Source organism: Oncorhynchus kisutch, linkage group LG7, assembly GCF_002021735.2.
Source record: "Oncorhynchus kisutch isolate 150728-3 linkage group LG7, Okis_V2, whole genome shotgun sequence".
NCBI lineage: Eukaryota > Metazoa > Chordata > Actinopteri > Salmoniformes > Salmonidae > Oncorhynchus > Oncorhynchus kisutch.
In genome coordinates this window covers 35506364-35526541 of record NC_034180.2, presented here as the reverse complement: position 1 = coordinate 35526541, position 20178 = coordinate 35506364, and the positions used below count along the sequence as shown (strand labels likewise).

At 43.2% G+C, this 20178-nt stretch overlaps 1 protein-coding gene across 3 annotated transcripts; it reads right to left on the bottom strand.

Annotated features, from left to right (window-relative positions):
* Positions 1–214: 214 nt before the first annotated feature.
* LOC109894540 (apoptosis regulatory protein Siva) lies at positions 215–20121 on the bottom strand. Of its 3 annotated transcripts, none has more exons than XM_031829014.1 (4): positions 19870–20082; positions 10823–11014; positions 10068–10221; positions 215–1761 (listed from the first exon to the last, which is right to left on the bottom strand). In XM_031829014.1, the coding sequence occupies exons 1-4, from the start codon at positions 19988–19990 to the stop codon at positions 1740–1742; spliced, it is 489 nt and encodes a 162-aa protein (XP_031684874.1). In that variant the 5' UTR covers positions 19991–20082; the 3' UTR covers positions 215–1739. The 3 variants fall into 3 exon arrangements, with proteins under 3 accessions (XP_031684874.1, XP_020343694.1, XP_031684873.1); XM_020488105.2 differs by lacking the exon at positions 215–1761 and adding an exon at positions 8178–8349 and having other exon boundaries at positions 19870–20121; XM_031829013.1 differs by lacking the exon at positions 215–1761 and adding an exon at positions 8178–8343 and having other exon boundaries at positions 19870–20097.
* Between the last annotated feature and the right edge of the window lie 57 nt (positions 20122–20178).

Here is a 20178-nt window from a genome sequence, read left to right as displayed (position 1 = left end):
GGCCAGCGGTGGGAGCCCTTGACCTCTGAACGGACTGCCAGGGACAGCTGGTGTGGTCCATGTTTATTTATTTATTTCTTAACAAAAGACAGGTGGTAACACTTGAAAAGGGCACACACACACAAAGAAACAAACAGCTTGGTACAAAAACCCAGCCTCGTTTCTCTATATAGTCTGCGGTATAGACATGATTTTCACTTACATCGACTCAGCATCACACTGCTCTCAGAAACAGTAACAATAAAAATAGACATTGTCGTAAAATTTATCAGTTACATTTCCTTTTATTTTGTCACAGAATTGGTTTGGCTTCATTCAAATGCTTCTGCAATACATAACTTACATTATGAAATTGAATACATGAATGACAATTAGCTAGACAGTTGGATATATATCACTGGTGTTCAGGTCATGCTGGGGTTGCCTTGTTTGGAGTGACTCGTCCGTGGAGTGCCAAGACAGTGTGTCCTTGGTCCACTGCACAGCTGTCACTCACTCACTGACGCATATTTATAGCAGTAGCATCGCTGTGCTCGGCGCTCGCACTCCGGGCACAGCTGGTCCCCAAAAGAATGGGTGAAAGACAAAGCCACACGCTCCCACTGCAGTTGGTGTCCAAGCCTGACCAGTCGGCCTCTTCTCCTCATAGGGCCCCATACATATGCTAGGGGGAGAGGAACAATCTTAGGAGGAAAACTGTGAACTTCAGAGTTACATTAGAGTGACAGATGTAGGGATGTGTTGAACCCTGACAGCTGCACGTTCCCATTTTAAGAGTGCATTAACACAATGCCATTACAGAGTGAGCAAAGGGAGAATAACCCCAGCTCTGGCATCCACCTTATAATAAATGAACAGAGAATAATTCAAGTAAATGTTTCAGATGACAGCCAGGCATGTACACACCTGCAATGTGTTTACTAGGATGGCTAATATTTGACCCACGCCTAACTTGAGACAGCCCCAGTAGCCTACTTCCAGTGATGTGTTGCCAGTTTTTTAAGATTTATTTTCCAACAAATGTGCTTCGACTGATGAACCCCCAAAGCACTTGAGGTGAACAAAGGATTAGATAGGTAAAAATCTATACAGAAGTGGCACCACTGTCGTCTCTGATAAGCAATATGGTGATAATTCCATCTGGCCTATCAAATTCAATCACATAGATTTTTAAAGCCCTTTTTACATCAGCAGTTGTCACAAAGTGCTTATACTGATACCCAGCCTACAACCCCAAAGAGCAAGCATTCCAGATGTAGAAGCACAGTGGCTAGGAAAAACTCCCTAGAAAGGCAGGAACCTAGGAAGAAACCTACAGGACCAGCCTCTTCTGGCTGTGCAGGGTGTAGATTATAAGAGTACGTGGCCATTAAGGCTAGGTTGAATATCTTGAAGAACAAACGTTCATAGATGACCAGCAGGGTCAAATAATCACAGTGGTTACATAGGGTGCAACAGGTCAACACCTCAGGAGTAAATGTCAGTTGGCTTTTCATAGCCGAGCATTCAGAGGTCGAGGCAGCTTGTCTGGTAGAGAGAGCGAGCGAGAGAGAAATAGAAAGTCAAAACAGCAAGTCCGGGACAAGGTTGCACGTCGGGTGAACAGGTCAGGGTTCCATAGCCGCAGGCAGAACAACAGAAACTGGATCAGCAGCACAATCAGGTGGACTGGGGACAGGGAGAGCCAGGAGCTGTCAGGCCAGGTAGGGTCAGGTAGGCCTGAAGCATGGTCTTAAGGCTCAGGTCCTCCGGGAGGGGAGACTGAGAGAGACAGACAGGATAATTATAGGGAGCACTTTTTATTTTATTTCACTTTTATTTAACCAGGTAAGGCAGTTGAGAACAAGTTCTCATTTACAACTGCGACCTGGCCAAGATAAAGCAAAGCAGTGTGACAAAAGCAACACAGAGTTACACATGGGATAAACAAACGTACAGTCAATAACAAAATAGAAAAGTCTATGTACAGTGTGTGCAAATGTGGTAAGATTAGGGAGGTAAGGCAATAAATAGGCCATAGAGGCAAAATAATTACAATTTAGCATTAACACTGGAGTGATAGATGTGCAGATGATGATGTGTAAGTAGAGATACTGGGGTGCAAAAGAGCAACAAAAAAATAAATAATAATAATATGGGGATGAGGTAGTTTGGTGTGCTATTTACAGATGGGATGTGTACAGATACAGTGATCGGTAAGCTTCTATGACAGCTGATGCTTACAGTTAGAGAGGGAGGTATAAGTCTCCAGCTTCAGTGATTTTTGCAATTAATTCCAGTCATTGACAGCAGAGAACTGAAAGGAAAGGCGGCCAAAGGAGGTGTTGGCTTTGGGGATGACCAGTGAAATATACCTGCTGGAGTGCGTGCTACGGGTGGGTGTAGCTATGGTGACCAGTGATAAGGCGGGGCTTTACCTAGCAAAGACTTATAGATGACCTGGAGCCAGTGGTTTTGGCAACGAATATGTAGCAAGGGCCAGCCAACGAGTGCATACAGGTCACAGTGGTGGGCAGTATATGGCCTTTGGTGATGCTAGTCAGGCGGGAGGGTGCGAGCAGCAATCAGTTGAAGGGCATGCATTTAGTTTTACTAGCATTTAAAAGCAGTTGGAAGCCACGGAAGGAGTGTTGTATGGCATTGAATCTTGTTTGGAGTTTTGTTAACACAGTGTCCAAAGAAGGGCCAGATGTATACAGAATAGTGTTGTCTGTGTAGAGGTGGATCAGAGAATCACCAGCAGCAAGAGCGACATCATTGATAAATACAGAGTAAAGATTAGGCCCGGTGTGTTATTTCTTACATTATTAGCCCAGTAATGTTTTTGTTAAAAATACAAGCATTTCGCTACACCTCTAATAACATCTGCTAAATGTGACCAATAAAATTTGATTTGGATTTCTGGGGCCCACAAATATCTCCCCCACCGCACAAGCATGAGGAGCGCATACCTGGACAGGACGATAAAGCCATTGACTCAACCCACTCAAATTGAGTATAGCGAAAAAAGCCTGGCATGAAGTGAGGGAGGGCATGGAATATTAGGGACGGCATGGGATAGCGTGAGCAAGGCCAGTGACTCAGAGGCAGAAAATCCCAGTGGAGTGGATCCGGCCAGGCAGAGACAACAAGAGTGGTTCATCACTTCAGTGCCTTACCGTTAACTAGTGTTGAGGGATTAGTGCTTTCAGTTCGATTATGTAAGGGATAATCAAGAGGATCTATGCGTTCTATGGAAAATAATGAACAACGTGGAATGTGTTCCACGACGCGCTAGCAGAGTGGAACTGACCTTCCACGGAGTTGCATTATTTTTCAGAGAACGCACAGCCACGTGTTGATTATCCCTTTTATACAATGGCTATAATTGAACACATTTGCCGCTAGAAATGTGTTCAATATCCACTGAAGTAGTTAGCAAGTTTACTAGATAGCGACAGTAGTTGCCTTGGTAACCAAACAAACAGACTTGCTAGTTTAGCTAACCAAACCATCAGTCCTGGCTTGCTATTATGAAAATAAAATTCAACAATGCCAATAATGTTTTCATTTCGACTATTGCTTTCAAAAGCAGCTCAAATATAGAACATGTAAGAATGAACCATATCCATTGAATTCTACTGTGCAAATATACCATGGGTTATAAGGAAATAATGCACGCTCTAGAATTCCCTTCAAGCCAATCAGAAACGAGTATTCAACAATGCCATGGTATAATTAATCAATAAGGCACGAGGGGGTGGGGTATATGGCCAAAATACCACGGCTAAGTGGTGATCTTATGTATGACACAAGGTGGAGTGTGCCTGGATACAGCCCTTAGCCATGGTATATTGGCCATATACCAAACTCAGCAACAAAAAAAAGAAACGTCCTCTCCCTGTCAACTGCATTTATTTTCAGCAAACTTAACATGTGTAAATGTTTGTATGAACATGACAAGTTTCAACAACAGACATAAACTGAATACGTTTCACCGACATGTGACTTAACAGAAATTGATTAATGTGTCCCTGAACAAAGGGGGGGTTAAAATAAAAAGGAACAGTCAGTATCTGGTGTGGCCACCAGCTGCATTAAGTCCAGCAGTGCATCTCCTCCTCATGGATGCACCAGATTTGCCAGTTCTTGCTGTGAGATGTTACTGCACTTTTCCACCAAGGCACCTGCAAGTTCCTGGACATTTCTGTGGGGAATGGCCCTAGCCCTCCGATACAGCAGGTCCCAGACATGCTCAATGAGATTGAGATCAGGGCTCTTCACTGGCCATGGCAGAACACTGACATTCGTGTCTTGCAGGAAATCACGCACAGAACGAGCAGTATGGCTGGTGGAATTGTCATGCTGGAGGGTCATGTCAGGATGAGCCTACAGGAAGGGTACCACGTGAGGGAGGAGGATGTCTTCCCTGTAACGCACAGTGTTGAGATTGCTTGCAATGACAACAAGCTCAGTCCGATGATGCTGTGACACACCGCCCTAGACCATGATGGACCCTCCACCTCCAGATCGATCCAGCTCCAGAGTACAGGCCTCGGTGTAACGCTCATTCCTTCGACGATAAACGCGAATCCGACCATCACCTCTGGTGAGACAAAACCGCGACTCGTCAGTGAAGAGCACTTTTTGCCAGTCCTGTCTGGTCCAGCGACGGTGGGTTTGTGCCCATAGGCGATGTTGTTGCCGGTGATGTCTGGTGAGGACCTGCCTTACAACAGGCCTACAAGCCCTCAGTCCAGCTTCTCTCAGCCTATTGCGAACAGTCTGAGCACTGATGGAGGGAATGTGTGTTCCTGGTGTAACTCGGACAGTTGTTGTTGCCATCCTGTACCTGTCCCGTAGGTGTGATGTTTGGATGTACCGATCCTGTGCAGATGTTTGGATGTACCGATCACCTCGCAGTGGTGTGCCACTGCGAGGACGATCAGCTGTCCGTCCTGTCTCCCTGTCTTAGGCGTCTCACAGTACGGACATTGCAATTTATTGCCCTGGCCACATCTGCAGTCCTCATGCAGCATGCCTAAGGCACGTTCACGCAGATGAGCAGAGACCCTGGGCATCTTTATTTTTGTGTTTTCCAGAGTCATTAGAAAGGCCTCTTTAGTGTCCTACGTTTTCATAACTGTGACCTTAATTGCCTACTGTCTGTAAGCTGTTAGTGTCGTAATAACCGTTCCACAGGTGCATGTTCATTAATTGTTTATGGTTTATTGAACAAGCATGGGGAAAAAGTGTTTAATCCCTTTACAATGAAGATCTGTGAAGTTATTTGGATTTTTACTAATTATCTTTGACAGACAAAGAGTCCTGAAAAAGGGACGTTCCTTTTTTTGCTGAGTTTACAAACCCCCGAGGTACCTTATTGCTATTATAAACTGGTTACCAACGTAATTAGAGCAGTAAAAATGAATTTTTTGTCATACCTGTGGTATACGGTCTGATATACCACTGCTGTCAGATTATCAGCATTCAGGTCTTGAACCAGCCAGTTTGTAAAAAATAATTTTTTAAACATTAAATGCATTTTGTGGGTTGAATGCTGTAACACAGAATAAAACAATAAATGTCCAATGATGGTAGTGACTACCCATTTCTGCTTCACTTATTAACAAATCATTTATTCACATTACTTTATTCCAATGTTTTAGTTGTGTATATTACATTTGTTTTATTTGATGACTATTTCATTCCAAGTCATCTCATCTCTATAGAGCTGCTGCCTATGCGGTCTGATATTCACTATTTTGTAGTTCTTCAAAGTAAATAAGGCATAGTTTTATGACTGCTGAATACAATATATCAATCACTTAGATAATGTCATTTCAGGTAGATACACTACATTACCAAAAGTATGTGGACACCTGCTAGTCAAACATCTCATAACAGAATCATGGGCATTAATATGGAGTTGGTCTTCCCTTTGCTTACATATCAGTCTCCACTCTTCTGGGAAGGCATTCCACTAGATGCTGGAATATTGCTGCGAGGACTTGCTTCCAATTCAGCCACAAGAGCATTAGTGAGGTTGGGCGATTAGGCCTGGCTCGCAGTCGGGTTCCAATTCATCCCAAAGGTGTTCGATGGGGTTGAGGTCAATACTCTTCTGTGCAGGCCAGTCAAGTTCTTCCACACCGATCTCGACAAACCATTTCTGTATTGACCTCGCTTTGTTCACGAGGGCATTGTCATGCTGAAACAGGAAAGGGCCTCCAAACGGCTGCCAATGTTGGAAGCACCTTATCATCTATAATGTTATTGTATGCTGTAGCTTCAAGATCTCTTCACTGGAACTTAGGGGCCTAACCCAAACAAAACTTTACAGTTGGCACTATGCATTTGGGCAGGTGGTGTTCTCCTGGCATCCGCCAACCCCATATTCATCCTTCGATCTGCCAGATGGTGAAGCATGATTAATTTGATTTATTAGGATCCCCATTAGCCGACAATCACTCCAGAGAACACATTTCCACTGCTCCAGAGCCCAATGGCAGCGAGCTTTACACCACTCCAGCAGACACTTTTCATGGTGATTTTTGGCTTGTATGTGGCTGCTCGTTCATGGAAACCCATTTCATAAAGCTCCCGGACGTTTTTGAAACTCAGCAGTGTGTTGCAACCAAGGACAGACGATTTTTACGCGCTTCAGCACTTGGCGGTCCCATTCTGTAAGCTTGTGTGGCCTACCACTTCACTGCTGAGCCATTGTCACGCCTAGACTTCCCACTTCACAACAGCACTTAGTTGACCGGGGCAGCTCTAGCAGGGCAGAAATTTGATGAACTGAATTGTTGCATCATATGACAGTGCCACATTGAAAGTTACTAAGCTCTTCAGTAAGGCCAGTCTACTGCCAATGTTTCCTATGGAGATTGCATGGCTGTGTGCTTGATTTTATATCTGTCCGCAACGGGTGTGGCTGAAATAGCCGAATCCACTCATTTCAAGTGGCTTCCACACACACGTTCAAAAGTTTGAGGTCACTTAGAAATGTCCTTGTTTTTGAAAGAAAATCATTATTTTGTCCATTAAAATAACTTGATCAGAAATACTGTGTAGACATCGTTAATGTCGTGACTAATGCCGCTAGAAACAGCAGATATTTTAAATGGAATATCTACATAGGCCCATTATCACCAACCCTCACTCCTGTGTTCCAATGGCAGGTTGTGTTAGCTAATCCAATTGACCATTTTAAAAGCTAATTTGTCATTAGAAAACTCTTTTGCAATTACGTTAGCACAGCTGAAAACTGTGTTCTGATTAAAGAAGCAATAAAACTGGCATGCTTTAGACCAGTTGAGTATCTGGAGCATCAACATTTGTGGGGTCCTCTGTCCAGTGTCTGTTCTTTGGCCCATCTTAATATTTTATTTTTAGTGGCCAGTCCGAGATAGATTTTTCTTTGCAACTTTGCCTGGAAGGCCAGCATCCCGGAGCTTTAATTTAAAGGTTGAGACAGTCTGTCTCTCATATGGATCGGCAGAACATTCCATAAGAAAGAGGCTCTATAGGAAAAAGCCATGTCTCCAGTTGTTTGCTTAGAAATTGTAGGAACAATGAGGCCTGCATCTATAACTGTAGAGTAAGTATATGTAGGGCAGGACCAAATCTTAGCAAGTCCATGAAATACTTTAAGTTACCAGTAAAACCTTGAAATCAGCCTTAGCCATAACAGGAAGCCAGCGTAGATGCTAATACTGGAGTAATATGACCGCATGAGGTTCCAGTCAAGATTTAGCAGGTGTATTTTGCACTGGCTTTAGTGCCTTATTCGGGTTTTAGAGTATTACAATCCATTAGGATTTACACAAGTGTCCAAGGGAGCAGGCTAGGGCCTGGGTGACATGACTGAATCCTGTTAGACTGGTAATCTGCACATCCGGGTATGTCCACAACTGTGAACAATTACCCAGAGCATAATAAGTGACCCTGAAATCAGTCACTGATTGAAGGCAAGAAAGAAAAAAAAGAAAGTGTTGCCAGTGTATTTAGCTGTCACAGGAATCTTTTCCCAGCTGTCTGAAATCAGGCCTTGATGTACACTGCCACCTGCTGGTCCACTAGATTACTTGGTGGAACCTTGATCTACATACACTTCTGTTACAGGCAGCATAAGAAGTCATGATTGATATTGAACATTCATGAGAGCTCAATGTAAACTGTGCATGACAAGCAAAGAAGCAAGCAAAGAATTTATTCCACAAACTACATATACAAAAATACACATGTATAACATTTGAGAGTTAACATTTAATGAGAAATGACAACTAAAATGTATAAAAACAATCCTTGATCCTTGATTATGATGCGCAGCCACAGCACAGCACTTGATCATACTGTCCACTGTAGCTGAGGATAAAGAGAAAACAATGAGTAACAGGCTAAATAAAGTGCAAGAGACATTAGATGCTCTGCACTGCTTGCTTAAATCATAAAATACTGCATACCATCATAGGTACCCTCATGGAAAGTTGTGCCTGTGTTGTCAGCACACATGTACCAGTTATGCAGGGTTTAGCAGAGTCCAGTCTAGGGCTGGGTGATACAGCCGAAAAATTATTGATTTAAACATTTTAAAAATTAGGCAATTCACCATAGACTTACTAAATAAGCTCTTGTACATTTAAAGCTCAAATACAAGGCATTTCAGTCAGCAATAATCTAATGAATTCAAGGTGTGTGAAATTAAGCTAAATTAGCCTCACTAATCAATTTATTTGATCAAATTAGTTTAACCTGCTTTTTTGCAATAATCACTGATGTGGCTTGCAAGTCTGGGAAAATGCCCAGTTACAAATTTAAAACCAAAACCATGCATGATGCACATTCACTAATAATGACTAGTTTATTGTAACAGGCATAGGAAATTAACACGTCGCAATCTCAAGTAAACGTGCTAGTGAGTAGCCAGCTAACCTTTATATTTCAAGTTTAACCAACTTGGATCTATTTTCAAGCTAACGAGGCAGAACAGTTAAATTGTTATGAACACACGTCTCCAACTGAACAGCATGCTAGACTGTCCACTTTGTTCAGACGTAAAAATCAAGAGGCCTACCTTATTTCTCAGAATGAGAACATGTTGCCAAATCCTTACAGTAGTGTTATGCTTATTGCACATTTATAAACAAACTATACAGACTAAAATGCTGCTAGCAGTACCGCAATGTGACAAACTGAGCATTACATTTCCAGAATCAATGTTCATTGATACTCCTGCTTTAGTAATGTGTGCTCTGCGCACAATTTGAGTAGTTGAGACAAACATGTATCGTTAGAAAGGTACATTTTCTATTACAGTAAAATAATGTCTCAATCTGTTTCAGTGTCCATGACCGATTGTTGGACCAAACCGCTCATGCAAATACAGAATTGAAACCGCTTGTCAGAGGGGAAGAGGTAACCTCTCAATTTTGTTAGTGTGAGTTGCAGAGGGAGGGGCTTGGTGTGTAAACAAAGGAAGAGGCGAAGCGAGAGGTTTCACTCTAGCCAAATTTAGCGAAAATAATCCCAATGCGTTTCTATGGGCTTATTTTGGACCTAAGCTTGTCACGTGCCTTTGGGACAACGACTTTCATTGTTAGGGCGGAGACATGATCCCCTCGCCATTATATACAGAACTCTTGTGTAAATGGGAAGGAGCACAGCACAGGAGTGAAGGCTGCGAGACCAAAAATACAAGAACAATATAAAATGCGTAAACATGAATTCAAAGAAACAGGCATTTGGGATATTGAGCAAGGATATGTTATATGACCATGCAGTCTATTGTTCTGCCCCTTTAGTACATCCTGACAAAAGTGAGCTTCCTGTTGATTTTATTAGATTTGGCATTGCCCACACGGTACCCTGTGTGAGCGTTGAGAATAAACTAAGTCGAGAACTCCATATACCATGGAAATTATTTAATTTATTTAACTTCCTGAGGTCATTACACTACGATAGCGAAATCGCAGTAGATGCAATGTTTGCCGTTTTTACTCAACTCGGAGGAGATGCTCCCTCTGACTCGATTAAAAAAAGGGCAAATTCAGTGGATGAAAGGAGAAGGGTGAGGAGTCACTTACTCGATGACAGTGCAGACAGAGCAGCAGGATCTGGAGCAGCTGGCGCACTGCTGGATGCAGGAGGGGCAGGCTGGGCGGTCACACTGGGAGCACGGCCTCCTGGTGCCCTGGGCCTTCTGACACACACAGCACCCCACTGGAGCCAACACTGAACCTGAGACATCCATACACACAGACCATTCTGGAAATGTGTCAAAATATCCCAATTGTGGGCAAGTGTCTGTCTCATGTACTAACGCACAGGTGTCAAACTCATTACACAGAGAGCCAAGTATCTGTGTGTTCACACTCCCCTGTAAGGTCACAGATGAGTCCGAAAATCACATCAACTGGTTGTATATAGGGCCGGGACATTACCAGTATCGCGGCAAGGAAACAAAACACGAAGTGGATTTAACTTCTTTAGGAAAAACAGCCCTAATGTTGAAACAAACATGTCATCCAGAGTTGCATTAACTTATTTTACAACCGATGGCACACAATATTTACATACAGAAGGTTTCTAAAGGACCCGGTCGTCTGCGGTGTTTATTTTTTACCTCTAAAAAATAGTGCGATACTGGTATTGTCCCGGCCCTAGTTGTTTAAGTCTTTTTTTTTTTTACACAACCAGCAGTTTGACACCCCTGTACTAAACAGTAATAATTTCCTGAAATGAAGTTGGAATGGCGATTCCAAGTCTGATAGTAGTGGTTTTCTTCAGCCCACTCTCAGATGTGGGTGAAAGGTTGCAGTTTACATGAGAAGCTCATTACCTTGAACAGGTGTAGTTCTCTGTAGTCTGCCATCCTGCCCAATCAGTGTCTGTCCCCTCAGGAGTGTCTGGCTCACATCAGGTTTCATACCTGACCCCGATGGCTGTATTGCTGAGCACTTCTCTGCATCTATATTCCAGATTTTCCCCATGACAGCTTTGGTCCCACTGAAGAGCAGGTCCTTTGTCTTTTCTGGAAGAGAGGTGCCGAGACATTAACACATACTAGCAGTTTATTATTTTTATTTCACCTTTATTTAACCAGGTAGGCCAGTTGGGAACAAGTTCTCATTTACAACTGCGACCTGGCCAAGATTAAATAAAGCAGTGCGACAAAACAGTTACATGGGATAAATGTACAGTCAATAACGCAATAGAACAATCTATGTACAGTGTGTGCAAATGCAGTAAGATTAGGGAGGTAAGGCAACAAATAGGCCATAGAGGCTAAATAATTACAATTTAGCATTAACACTGGAGTGAGATGTGCAAGTAGAGATACTGGGGTGCAAAAGAGCAAGAGGATAAGTTACAATATGGGGATGAGGTAGTTGGGTGTGCTATTTACAGATGGGCGGTGTACAGGTAGTGATCGTAAGGTGCTCCGACAGCTGATGCTTAAAGTTAGAGAGGGAGATATGTCTCCAGCTTCAGCGATTTTTGAATTCGTTCCAGTCATTGGCAGCAGAGAACTGTAAGGAAAGGCGGCCAAAGGAGGTGTTGGCTTTGGGGATGACCAGTGAAATATTCCTGCTGCAGCACGTGCTACGGGTGGGTGCTGCTACGGTGACCAGTGAGCTGAGATAAGGCGGAGCTTTACCTAGCAAAGACTTGTAGATGACCTGGAGCCAGTGGGTTTGGCGACGAATATGTAGCAAGGGCCAGCCAACAAGAGCAAACAGATCGCAGTGGTGGGTAGTATATGGGGCTTTGGTGACAAAACGGATGGCACTGTGATAGCAAATTGGATGTAGTCTGAGTAGAGTATTGGAGACTATTTTGTACATGAACACCGAAGGATATTCAGTTTTACGAGGGTATGCATTGCAGCATGAGTGAAGGAGGCTTTGTTGCGAAATAGATTTAATTTTGGATTGGAGATGCTTAATGCGAGTCTGGAAGGAGAGTTTACAGTCTAACCAGACACCTAGGTATTTGTAGTTGTCCATATATTCTAAGTCAGAACCGTCCAGAGTAGTGATGCTAGTCAGGCGGGAGGGTGCGGGCAGCAATTGGTTGAAGAGAATGCATTTAGTTTTACTGGCATTTAAAAGTAGCTGGAGGCCACGGAAGGAGGGTTGTATGGCATTGAAGCTTGTTTGGAGGTTTGTTAACGGTGTCCAAAGAAGGGCCAGAATGGTGTCGTCTGCATACAGGTGGATCAGATAATCACCAGCAGCAAGAGCGACATCATTGATATATACAGAGAAAAGAGTTGGCTTGAGAATTGAACCCTGTGGCAACCCCTTAGAGACTGCCAGAGGTCCAGACATGACACACTGAACTCTGAGAAGTAGTTGGTGAACCTGACGATGCAGTCAGTTGAGAAGCCAAGGCTATTGAGGCGGCCGATAAGAATGCGGTGATTGAGAGTCGAAAGCCTTGGCCAGGTTGACGAAGACAGCTGCACAGTAATGTATTTTATTGATGGGGGTTATGATATCGTTTAGGACTTTGAGCGTGGGTGAGGTACACTCATGACCAGCTCGGAAACCAGATTGCATAGTGGAGAAGGTACAGTGGGATTCAAAATGGTTGGTGATCGGTTTAATAACTTGCCTTTTGAAGATTTTAGCAAAAGGCAGGGCAGGATGGATATTGGTCTAACAGTTTGGGTCTAGAGTGTCTCCCCCTTTGAAGAGGGGCATGACTGCGGCAGCAACCAATCTTTGGGCATCTCAGACGATACGAAAGAGGTTGAACAAGCAAGTAATAGGGGTTGGAACAATTTCAGTGGATCATTTTAGAAAAAGAGAGGCTCCAGGTTGTCTAGCCCAGCTGATTTGTAGGGATCCAGAATTTGCAGCGCTTTCAGCACATCAGCTGTCTGGATTTGGGTGAAGGAGAGGCGGGCGGGGGGGGGGGGGGGGGGGGGGGGGGGTAGCCAGGTGGAAAGCATGGCCAGCCGTAGAAAAATGCTTATTGAAATTGGATTATAGTGGCTTTATTGGTGGTGACAGCGTTTCCTAGCCTCAGTGTAGTGGACAGCGGAGGTGCTCTTATTCACCATGGACTATAGTGTCCTAGAACTTTTTGGAGTTTGTGCTGCAGGATGCAAATTTCTGTTTGAAAAAGCTAGCCTTTGCTTTCCTAACTGCCTGTATATATGGGTTCCTAACTTCACTGAAAAGTTGCATATAGCAGGGACTATTCGAAGCTAGTGCAGTGCACCACAGGATGCTTCTGTGTTGGTCAAGGGCAGTCAAGTATGGGGTGAACCAAGGGCTATATCTGTTCTTTGGTCGAAATTTTTTGGAAGGGGCATGCTTATTTAAGATGGTGTGGAAGGCACTTTTGAAGAACAACCAGGCATCCTCTGACGGGATGAGGTCAATATCCTTCCAGGATGTCCGGGCCAGGTTGATTAGAAAGTGTTTTAGGGAGCGTTTGACAGTGATGAGGGGTGGTCGTTTGACCGTGGACCTATAACGGATGCAGGCAATGATAACTGAGATCCTGGTTGAAAACAGCAGAGGTATTTATTTCTGGAGAGATGGACTTTTAAAAGTAGTAGCTCGAACTGTTTGGGCATAGACCTGGATAGTAGGACAGAACTCTGCAGGCTAACTACGACCCCTTTAGCAGTTCTATCTTATGTTTCACCAAGACGTAGCTAAACAAAGAAACTGACAATATACAGCTGGCGGGATTTTCCAAGCACCAGCAGAACAGATATGCTACCTCTGGTAAGACAAGGGGTGGGGTTCTGTGTCTTTGTCAATAACAGCGGGTGCGCAATGTCTAATATTAAAGAAGTATCAAGGTATTTCTCGCCTGAGGCAGAGTACCTTATGATAAGCTGTCGACCACACTATCTGTATTATTCGTAGCCGTCTATTTACCACCACAAAGCGAAGATCACTCTCAACCAACTCTATAAGGCCATAAGCAAAGAACAAAATGTTCACCCAGAAGCGGCACTCCTAGTGGCCTGGGACTTTAATGCAGGCAAACTTAAATAAGTTATACAATTTTTACCAGCATGTCACGTGCAACCAGGGGAAAAATAAATCCTAGACCACCTTTACGCCAGAGACACATACAAAGCTCTCCCTCCATTTGGCAAATCTGACCATAATTCTATCCTCCTGGTTCCTGCTTACAAGCAAAAACTAAAGTACCAGTGACTTGCTCAATATGGAAGTGGTCAGATAACACGGATGCTACTCTACAGGAATGTTTTGCTAGCACAGACTGGAATACGTTCCGGGATTCATCCAATGGCATCGGCTTCACCAATAAGTGCATCGATGATGTTGTCCCCACAGTGACTGTACGTACATATCCCAACCAGAAGCCATGGATTACAGGCAACATCCGCATCGAGCTAAACGCTACAGCTGCCGCTTTCAAGGAGCGGGACACTAATAAGAAATCAAGCTATGCTCTCAGACTAACCATCAAACAAGCAAAGCGTCAACACGGGATTAAGACTGAATCCTACTACACCGGCTCTGACATTCATCTGATGTGGCAGGGCTTGAAAACTATTACGGGCTACAAAAGGAAAACACAGATGCGAGCTGCCCAGTCAAGTGAACCTACTCGACAAGCTAAATGCATTTTATGCTAGCTTTGAGGCAAGCAACACTGAAGCATGCACGAGTGCACCAGCTGTTCTGGTTGACTGATAACGCTCTCGGTAGCTAATGTGAACAAAACCTTAAAACAGGTCAACATTCACAAAGCCGCTGGGCCAGACGGATTACCAGGACGTGTACTCAAAGCAAGCGGACCAACTGTCAAGTGTCTTCACTGACATTTACAATCTCCCTGACAAAGTCTGAAATACCTACATGTTTCAAGCGGACCACCCGAGTCCCTGTGCCCAAGGAAACGAAGGTAACCTGCCTAAATGATTACTGCTCTGTGGAACTCCCGTCAGTAGCCATGAAGTGCTTTGAAAGGCTGGTCATGGCTCACAACAGCATCCTCCCGGACTCCCTAAACCCACTCCAATTTGCATACCACCCCAACAGATCCACAGATGACGCAATCTCAAGCGCACTCTACACTGGCCTTTCCCACCTGAAAAAAGGAACACCTATCTGAGAATGCGCTTCATTGACTACAGCTCAGCGTTCAAACCCAGTACAAAGCTCACCACTAAGCTAACACCTCCCTCTACAACTGCATCCTGGACTTACTGACGGGCCACCCCCAGGTGGAAAGACTAGGCAACAACGTCTGCCACACTGATCCTCAACACTGGCGCGTGTACTTAGTCCCCTCCTGTATTCCCTGTTCACCCACAACTGCGTGGCCAAACACGACTCCAACACCATCATTAAGTTTGCTGACAACACAGTGGTAGGCCTGATCAACGATGAGACAGCCTATAGGGAGGAGGTCGGAGAACTGGCAGTGTGGTGCCAGGACAACAACCTTTCCCTCAATGTGAGCAAGACAAAGGAGCGGATCATGGACTACAGGAAAAGGCAGGCCGAACAGGCCCCCATTAACATTGACGGGGCTGCATTGGAGCAGGTTGAGAGCTTCAAGTTCCTTGGTGTCCACATCACCAACAAACTATCATGGTCCAAACATACCAAGACAGATGTGAAGAGGGCACGACAAAACCTTTTCCCCCTCAGGAGAAGGAGGGTAGAGGGTAGTGCGAATGGCCCAGTACATCACTGGGGCCAAGCTTCCTGCCATCCAGGACCTATATACTAGGCGGTGTCAGAGGAAAGACCATAAAATTGTCAAGACTTGGGTGACTGGAGTCTCTAATACTGTTCTCTGCTACTGCATGGCAAGTGGTACCAGAGTGCCAAGTCCAAGACCAAAAAAGGCTCCTCAAAAGCTTCTACCCCCAAGCCATTAGACTGCTGAACAATTCATAATTTACATTACACTGCTGCTACGCGCTGTTTATTTGTTACCTATGCATAGTCACTTCATCCCACCTACATGTACAGATGACCTCAACTAGCCTGTACCCCTGCACACTGACTCGGTACTCGATACCGGTGCCCCCTGTATATATCCTAGTTATTGTTATTCTTGTGTTATTACTACTTTTTTATTTTAGCCTACTTGGCAAATATTTCCTTCTTCTTGAATGCCACTGTTGGTTAAAGGGCTTGTAAGTAAGCATTTCATGGCAGTCGACATTTGTTGTTGTATTCTGTGCATTTGGCAAATAAAGTTTGATTTGATAGGTGTAGACAAACGTTGACAGTAGAATGGACTTACTGAAGAGCTCTGACTCAACGTGGCACCATCATATGAAGCCACCTTTTCAACAACTCAGTTCGTCAAATTTCTGCCCTGCTAGAGCTTGCCCGGTCAACTGTAAGTGCCGTTATTGTGAAGTGGAGACACCTAAAGAGCAACAGCTCAGTCGTGAGAGCTGAAGTGCGTAAAAGTAGTCGGTCCACAGTTTCACTCACTACCGAATTCCAAGCGGCTTCTGGAAGCAACTTTAACACAATAACTGTTGGTCGAGAGCTTCATGAAATTGCTTCCCATTACCGAGCAGCCGCACAAGCCTAAGATCACAATGCCAAGCGTCGGCTGGAGTGGTGTAAAGCTTGCCGCCATCGGACTCTGGAGCAGCGGAAACGCGTTCTCTGGAGTGATGAATCACACTTCACCATCTGGCAGTTATGATTCATTTATGATAAAAACATCCTAAAGATTGATTCTATACTTCCGTTTGACGTGTTTCTACAAACTGTATGACTTTGTCTGAACTTGCACCTGGACTTGCCCACGCTCGTAAGTTAAGATTGTGTACTAAACGCTCGAACAAAAAAGGAGGTATTTTGACATAAATGGACTTTATCGAACAAATCAAACATTTGTGGAACTGGGATTCCTGGGAGTGCATTCTGATGAAGATCAAAGGTAAGTGAATATTTATAATGCTATTTCTGACTTCTGTTGACTGCACAACGTGGCGGATATCTGTATGGCTTGTTCTGGTCTCTGAGCTCTGTACTCAGATTATTGCATGGTGTGCTTTTTCGGAAATCTGACACAGCGGTTGCATTAAGGAGAAGTGTATATAAAGTTCCATGTATAACACTTGTATTTTCATCAACATTTATGATGAGTATTTCTGTAAATTGATGTGGCTCTCTGCAAAATCACCAGATGTTTTGGAAGCAAAACATTACTGAATGCCAATGTAAACAGATTTTTGGATATAAATATGAACTTTACCGAACCAAACATACATGTATTGTGTAACATGAAGTCCTATGAGAGTCATCTGATGAAGATCAAAGGTTAGTGATTAATTCTCTCTATTTCTGCTTTTTGTGACTCCTCTATTTGGCTGGAAAAATGGCTGTGTTTCTGTAACTAGGTGCAGACCTAACAATCGTTTGGTGTGCTTTTGTCATAAAGCCTTTTTGAAATCGGACACTGATGGGATTAACAAGAAGTGTATCTTTAAAATGGTGTAAAATACTTGTATGTTTGAGGAATTTTAATTATGAGATTTCTGTTTTGAATTTGGCGCCCTGCACTTTCACTGGCTGTTGTCATATCGATCCCGTTAGCAGGATCTAAGCCATAAGAAGTTAAAGAAAACCTTCTGTTCTGTTAGACAGGTAACTCTTTACCTACAATATAGCAAGGGATGTAAAGTAGAGGTCGACTGATTAATCGGCATGGCCGATTTCAAGTTGTCATAACAATTGGTAATCTGCATTTTTGGACACGAGGAGACTGCGTGGCAGGCAGACCACCTGTTACGCGAGTGCCGCAAGGAACCAACGTAAATTGCTAGCTAGCATTAAACTTAGCTTATAAAAATAAATAAAAATCTTAACATAATCACTAGTTAACTACACATGGTTGATATTACTAGTTTAACTAGCTTGTCCTGCGTTGCATATAATCAACCAGCCTGCTAATTTATCATTGAATTACAGCCTACTTCAACTTCGCCAAACGGGTGATGATTTCACAAAAGCACATTCGCAAAGAACGCACAATCGTTGCACCAATGTACCTAACCATGAACATCAATGCCTTTCTTAAAATCTATACACAAGTATATATTTTTAAACCTGTATATTTAAGAAATTCATGTCAGCTGGCAATATTAACTAGGGAAGTTGTGCCGGGTATATGCAGCAGTTTGGGCCGCCTGGCTCATTGAACTGTGTGAAGACCATTTCTTCCTAACAAAGACCGTAGTTAATTTGACAGAATTTTACATAATTATGACATAACTTTGAAGGTTGTGCAATGTAACAGCAATATTTAGACTTAATGTTACCACCCGTTCGATAAAATACGGAATGATTCCGTATTTCGCTGAAAGAATACTTTTTTTTTCTCTCGAAATGATAGGTCATTAATATGGTCAAATCTGGAAACTAAGGCTCGTATTTCTGTGTGTTTATTATATTATAATTAAGTCTGATTTGATAGAGCAGTCTTAACGGTGGTAGGCAGCAGCAGGCTCATAAGCATTCATTCAAACTGCACTTTCCTGCGTTTGCCAGCAGCTCTTCGCAATGCTTGAAGCAGTGCCTTCAAGCCCATCAACTCCCGAGATTAGCCTGGCAATACTATAGTGCCTATAAGAACATTCAATTGTCAAAGGTCTATGAAATACAAATGGTATAGAGAGAAATAGTCCTATAATAACTACAACCTACAACTTTTTAGCTGGGAATATTGAAGACTCATGTTAAAAAGAACCACCAGCTTTCACATGTTCTGAGCAAGGAACTTAAGTTAGAATTTTTTTTTTTTACATGGTACATGTTGCACTTTTACTTTCTTCTCCAACACCATTTCTGCATTATTTAAACATGTTCCATTATTTATGGATTATATTAAGTAAAAATAAGTGTTAATTCAGTATTGTTGTAATTGTCATACATATAAAAGCTGAGACCGATTAATTATATATATATATATATATATATATATACACACACATCTCTAAAGAAGCCAATTAATCGGTATCAGCTTTTTTTGGACCTCCAATCATTGGTATCGACGTTGAAAAATCATAAATCGGTCAACCTCTAGTATAAAGCCATAACACAAGTTTCCAGCAGCAGACTATGATCGATAATGTCAAAAGCCACACTGATGTCTAACAAAGCAGCTCCCACACTTTTTGTTTGATGGATGTCAGGAGAAGGGTCTGCCGGAATGCATAGTGCCAACTGTAAAGGTTTGGAAAAATAATGGTCCGTTTCTCTCCCCCCAACCACCCGTGCACAATGCGAGGTCTACACAAAAATGGTTTGTTGAGATCGGTGAAGAACTTCACTGAGGTGCACAGGACCCCGACCTCAACCCCATGTTATAGCAGCATGGGGAGGGGGGGACCAACTCCATATTAATGGGCATGACTTTGAATGAGATTTGACGAGCGGGTGTCCACATACTTTTAGTCATGTAAGTCTGACTAAGTGACAAAATAAAACACCATAGTTAACTAGCTGCCAGAAAGCATGGCCAAATTCAAACGTCCCTCGTATTAGCTAGCTAACTACAGTACTGTCGCGCATGAGACATTCACCTAACGTTGGCTAGATTAAAGATCCACCCAGCGATTTTTTAAGACTTGTAACTAGGTAGTGGCTACCTAGAAATAGCCACCAAAGGCATACACTGCATTAAATGCCTGTCATGGGTGGATTAGCTATATAGCTAACGTTACTATCAAGTAGCTAATCACTTAACATGAATTTTTGGCGTAGATAGCTAGTTAACAGTATGTAATCTAGCTAATACTGTTTTATCTGGTACAAGCTAGCTAAACAACATCAAACAGCGTAGGGCCAGCTAGCTAGCATTGCTAAGTTAGCGAATAGCTGAATAATTGGTTAGCTAGCCAGCAAACATTACCGAAGACCTCTTGCCTGTACGTGTTCCCAAATACGCCGTGATGATTCAACTCCTTTTGTCCAACGTGAATTTTATACTGTGATGAGAATGACTCAGCGAAAGGATACGCTCTTTTAGTCATTTCTACGAAGAACACGCGACCAAATTTGCTTGCTTCAACACAGGGATCAAAATAAATAAATACCGTTCTTATAGCCAGCTACCTTCGCGGAAAATACACTAGCACGCTAACTAACCAATCCGATCTTGGACCTCTTATCACATGACACTGTGTGTTTTCTCACGCAAACCCTGCTCAAACCAGTGTCT

Coding starts and splice junctions, on each gene's coding strand:
- LOC109894540 (XM_020488105.2), bottom strand. CDS start 19,990: ATGACTAAAAGAGCGTATCCTTTCGCTGAGTCATTCTCATCACAGTAT. Junction 11,015..19,869: donor GTACAGGCAAGAGGTCTTCG/GTAATGTTTGCT, acceptor CCTCTCTTCCAG/AAAAGACAAAGGACCTGCTC. Junction 10,222..10,822: donor GAGAACTACACCTGTTCAAG/GTAATGAGCTTC, acceptor TGGATGTCTCAG/GTTCAGTGTTGGCTCCAGTG.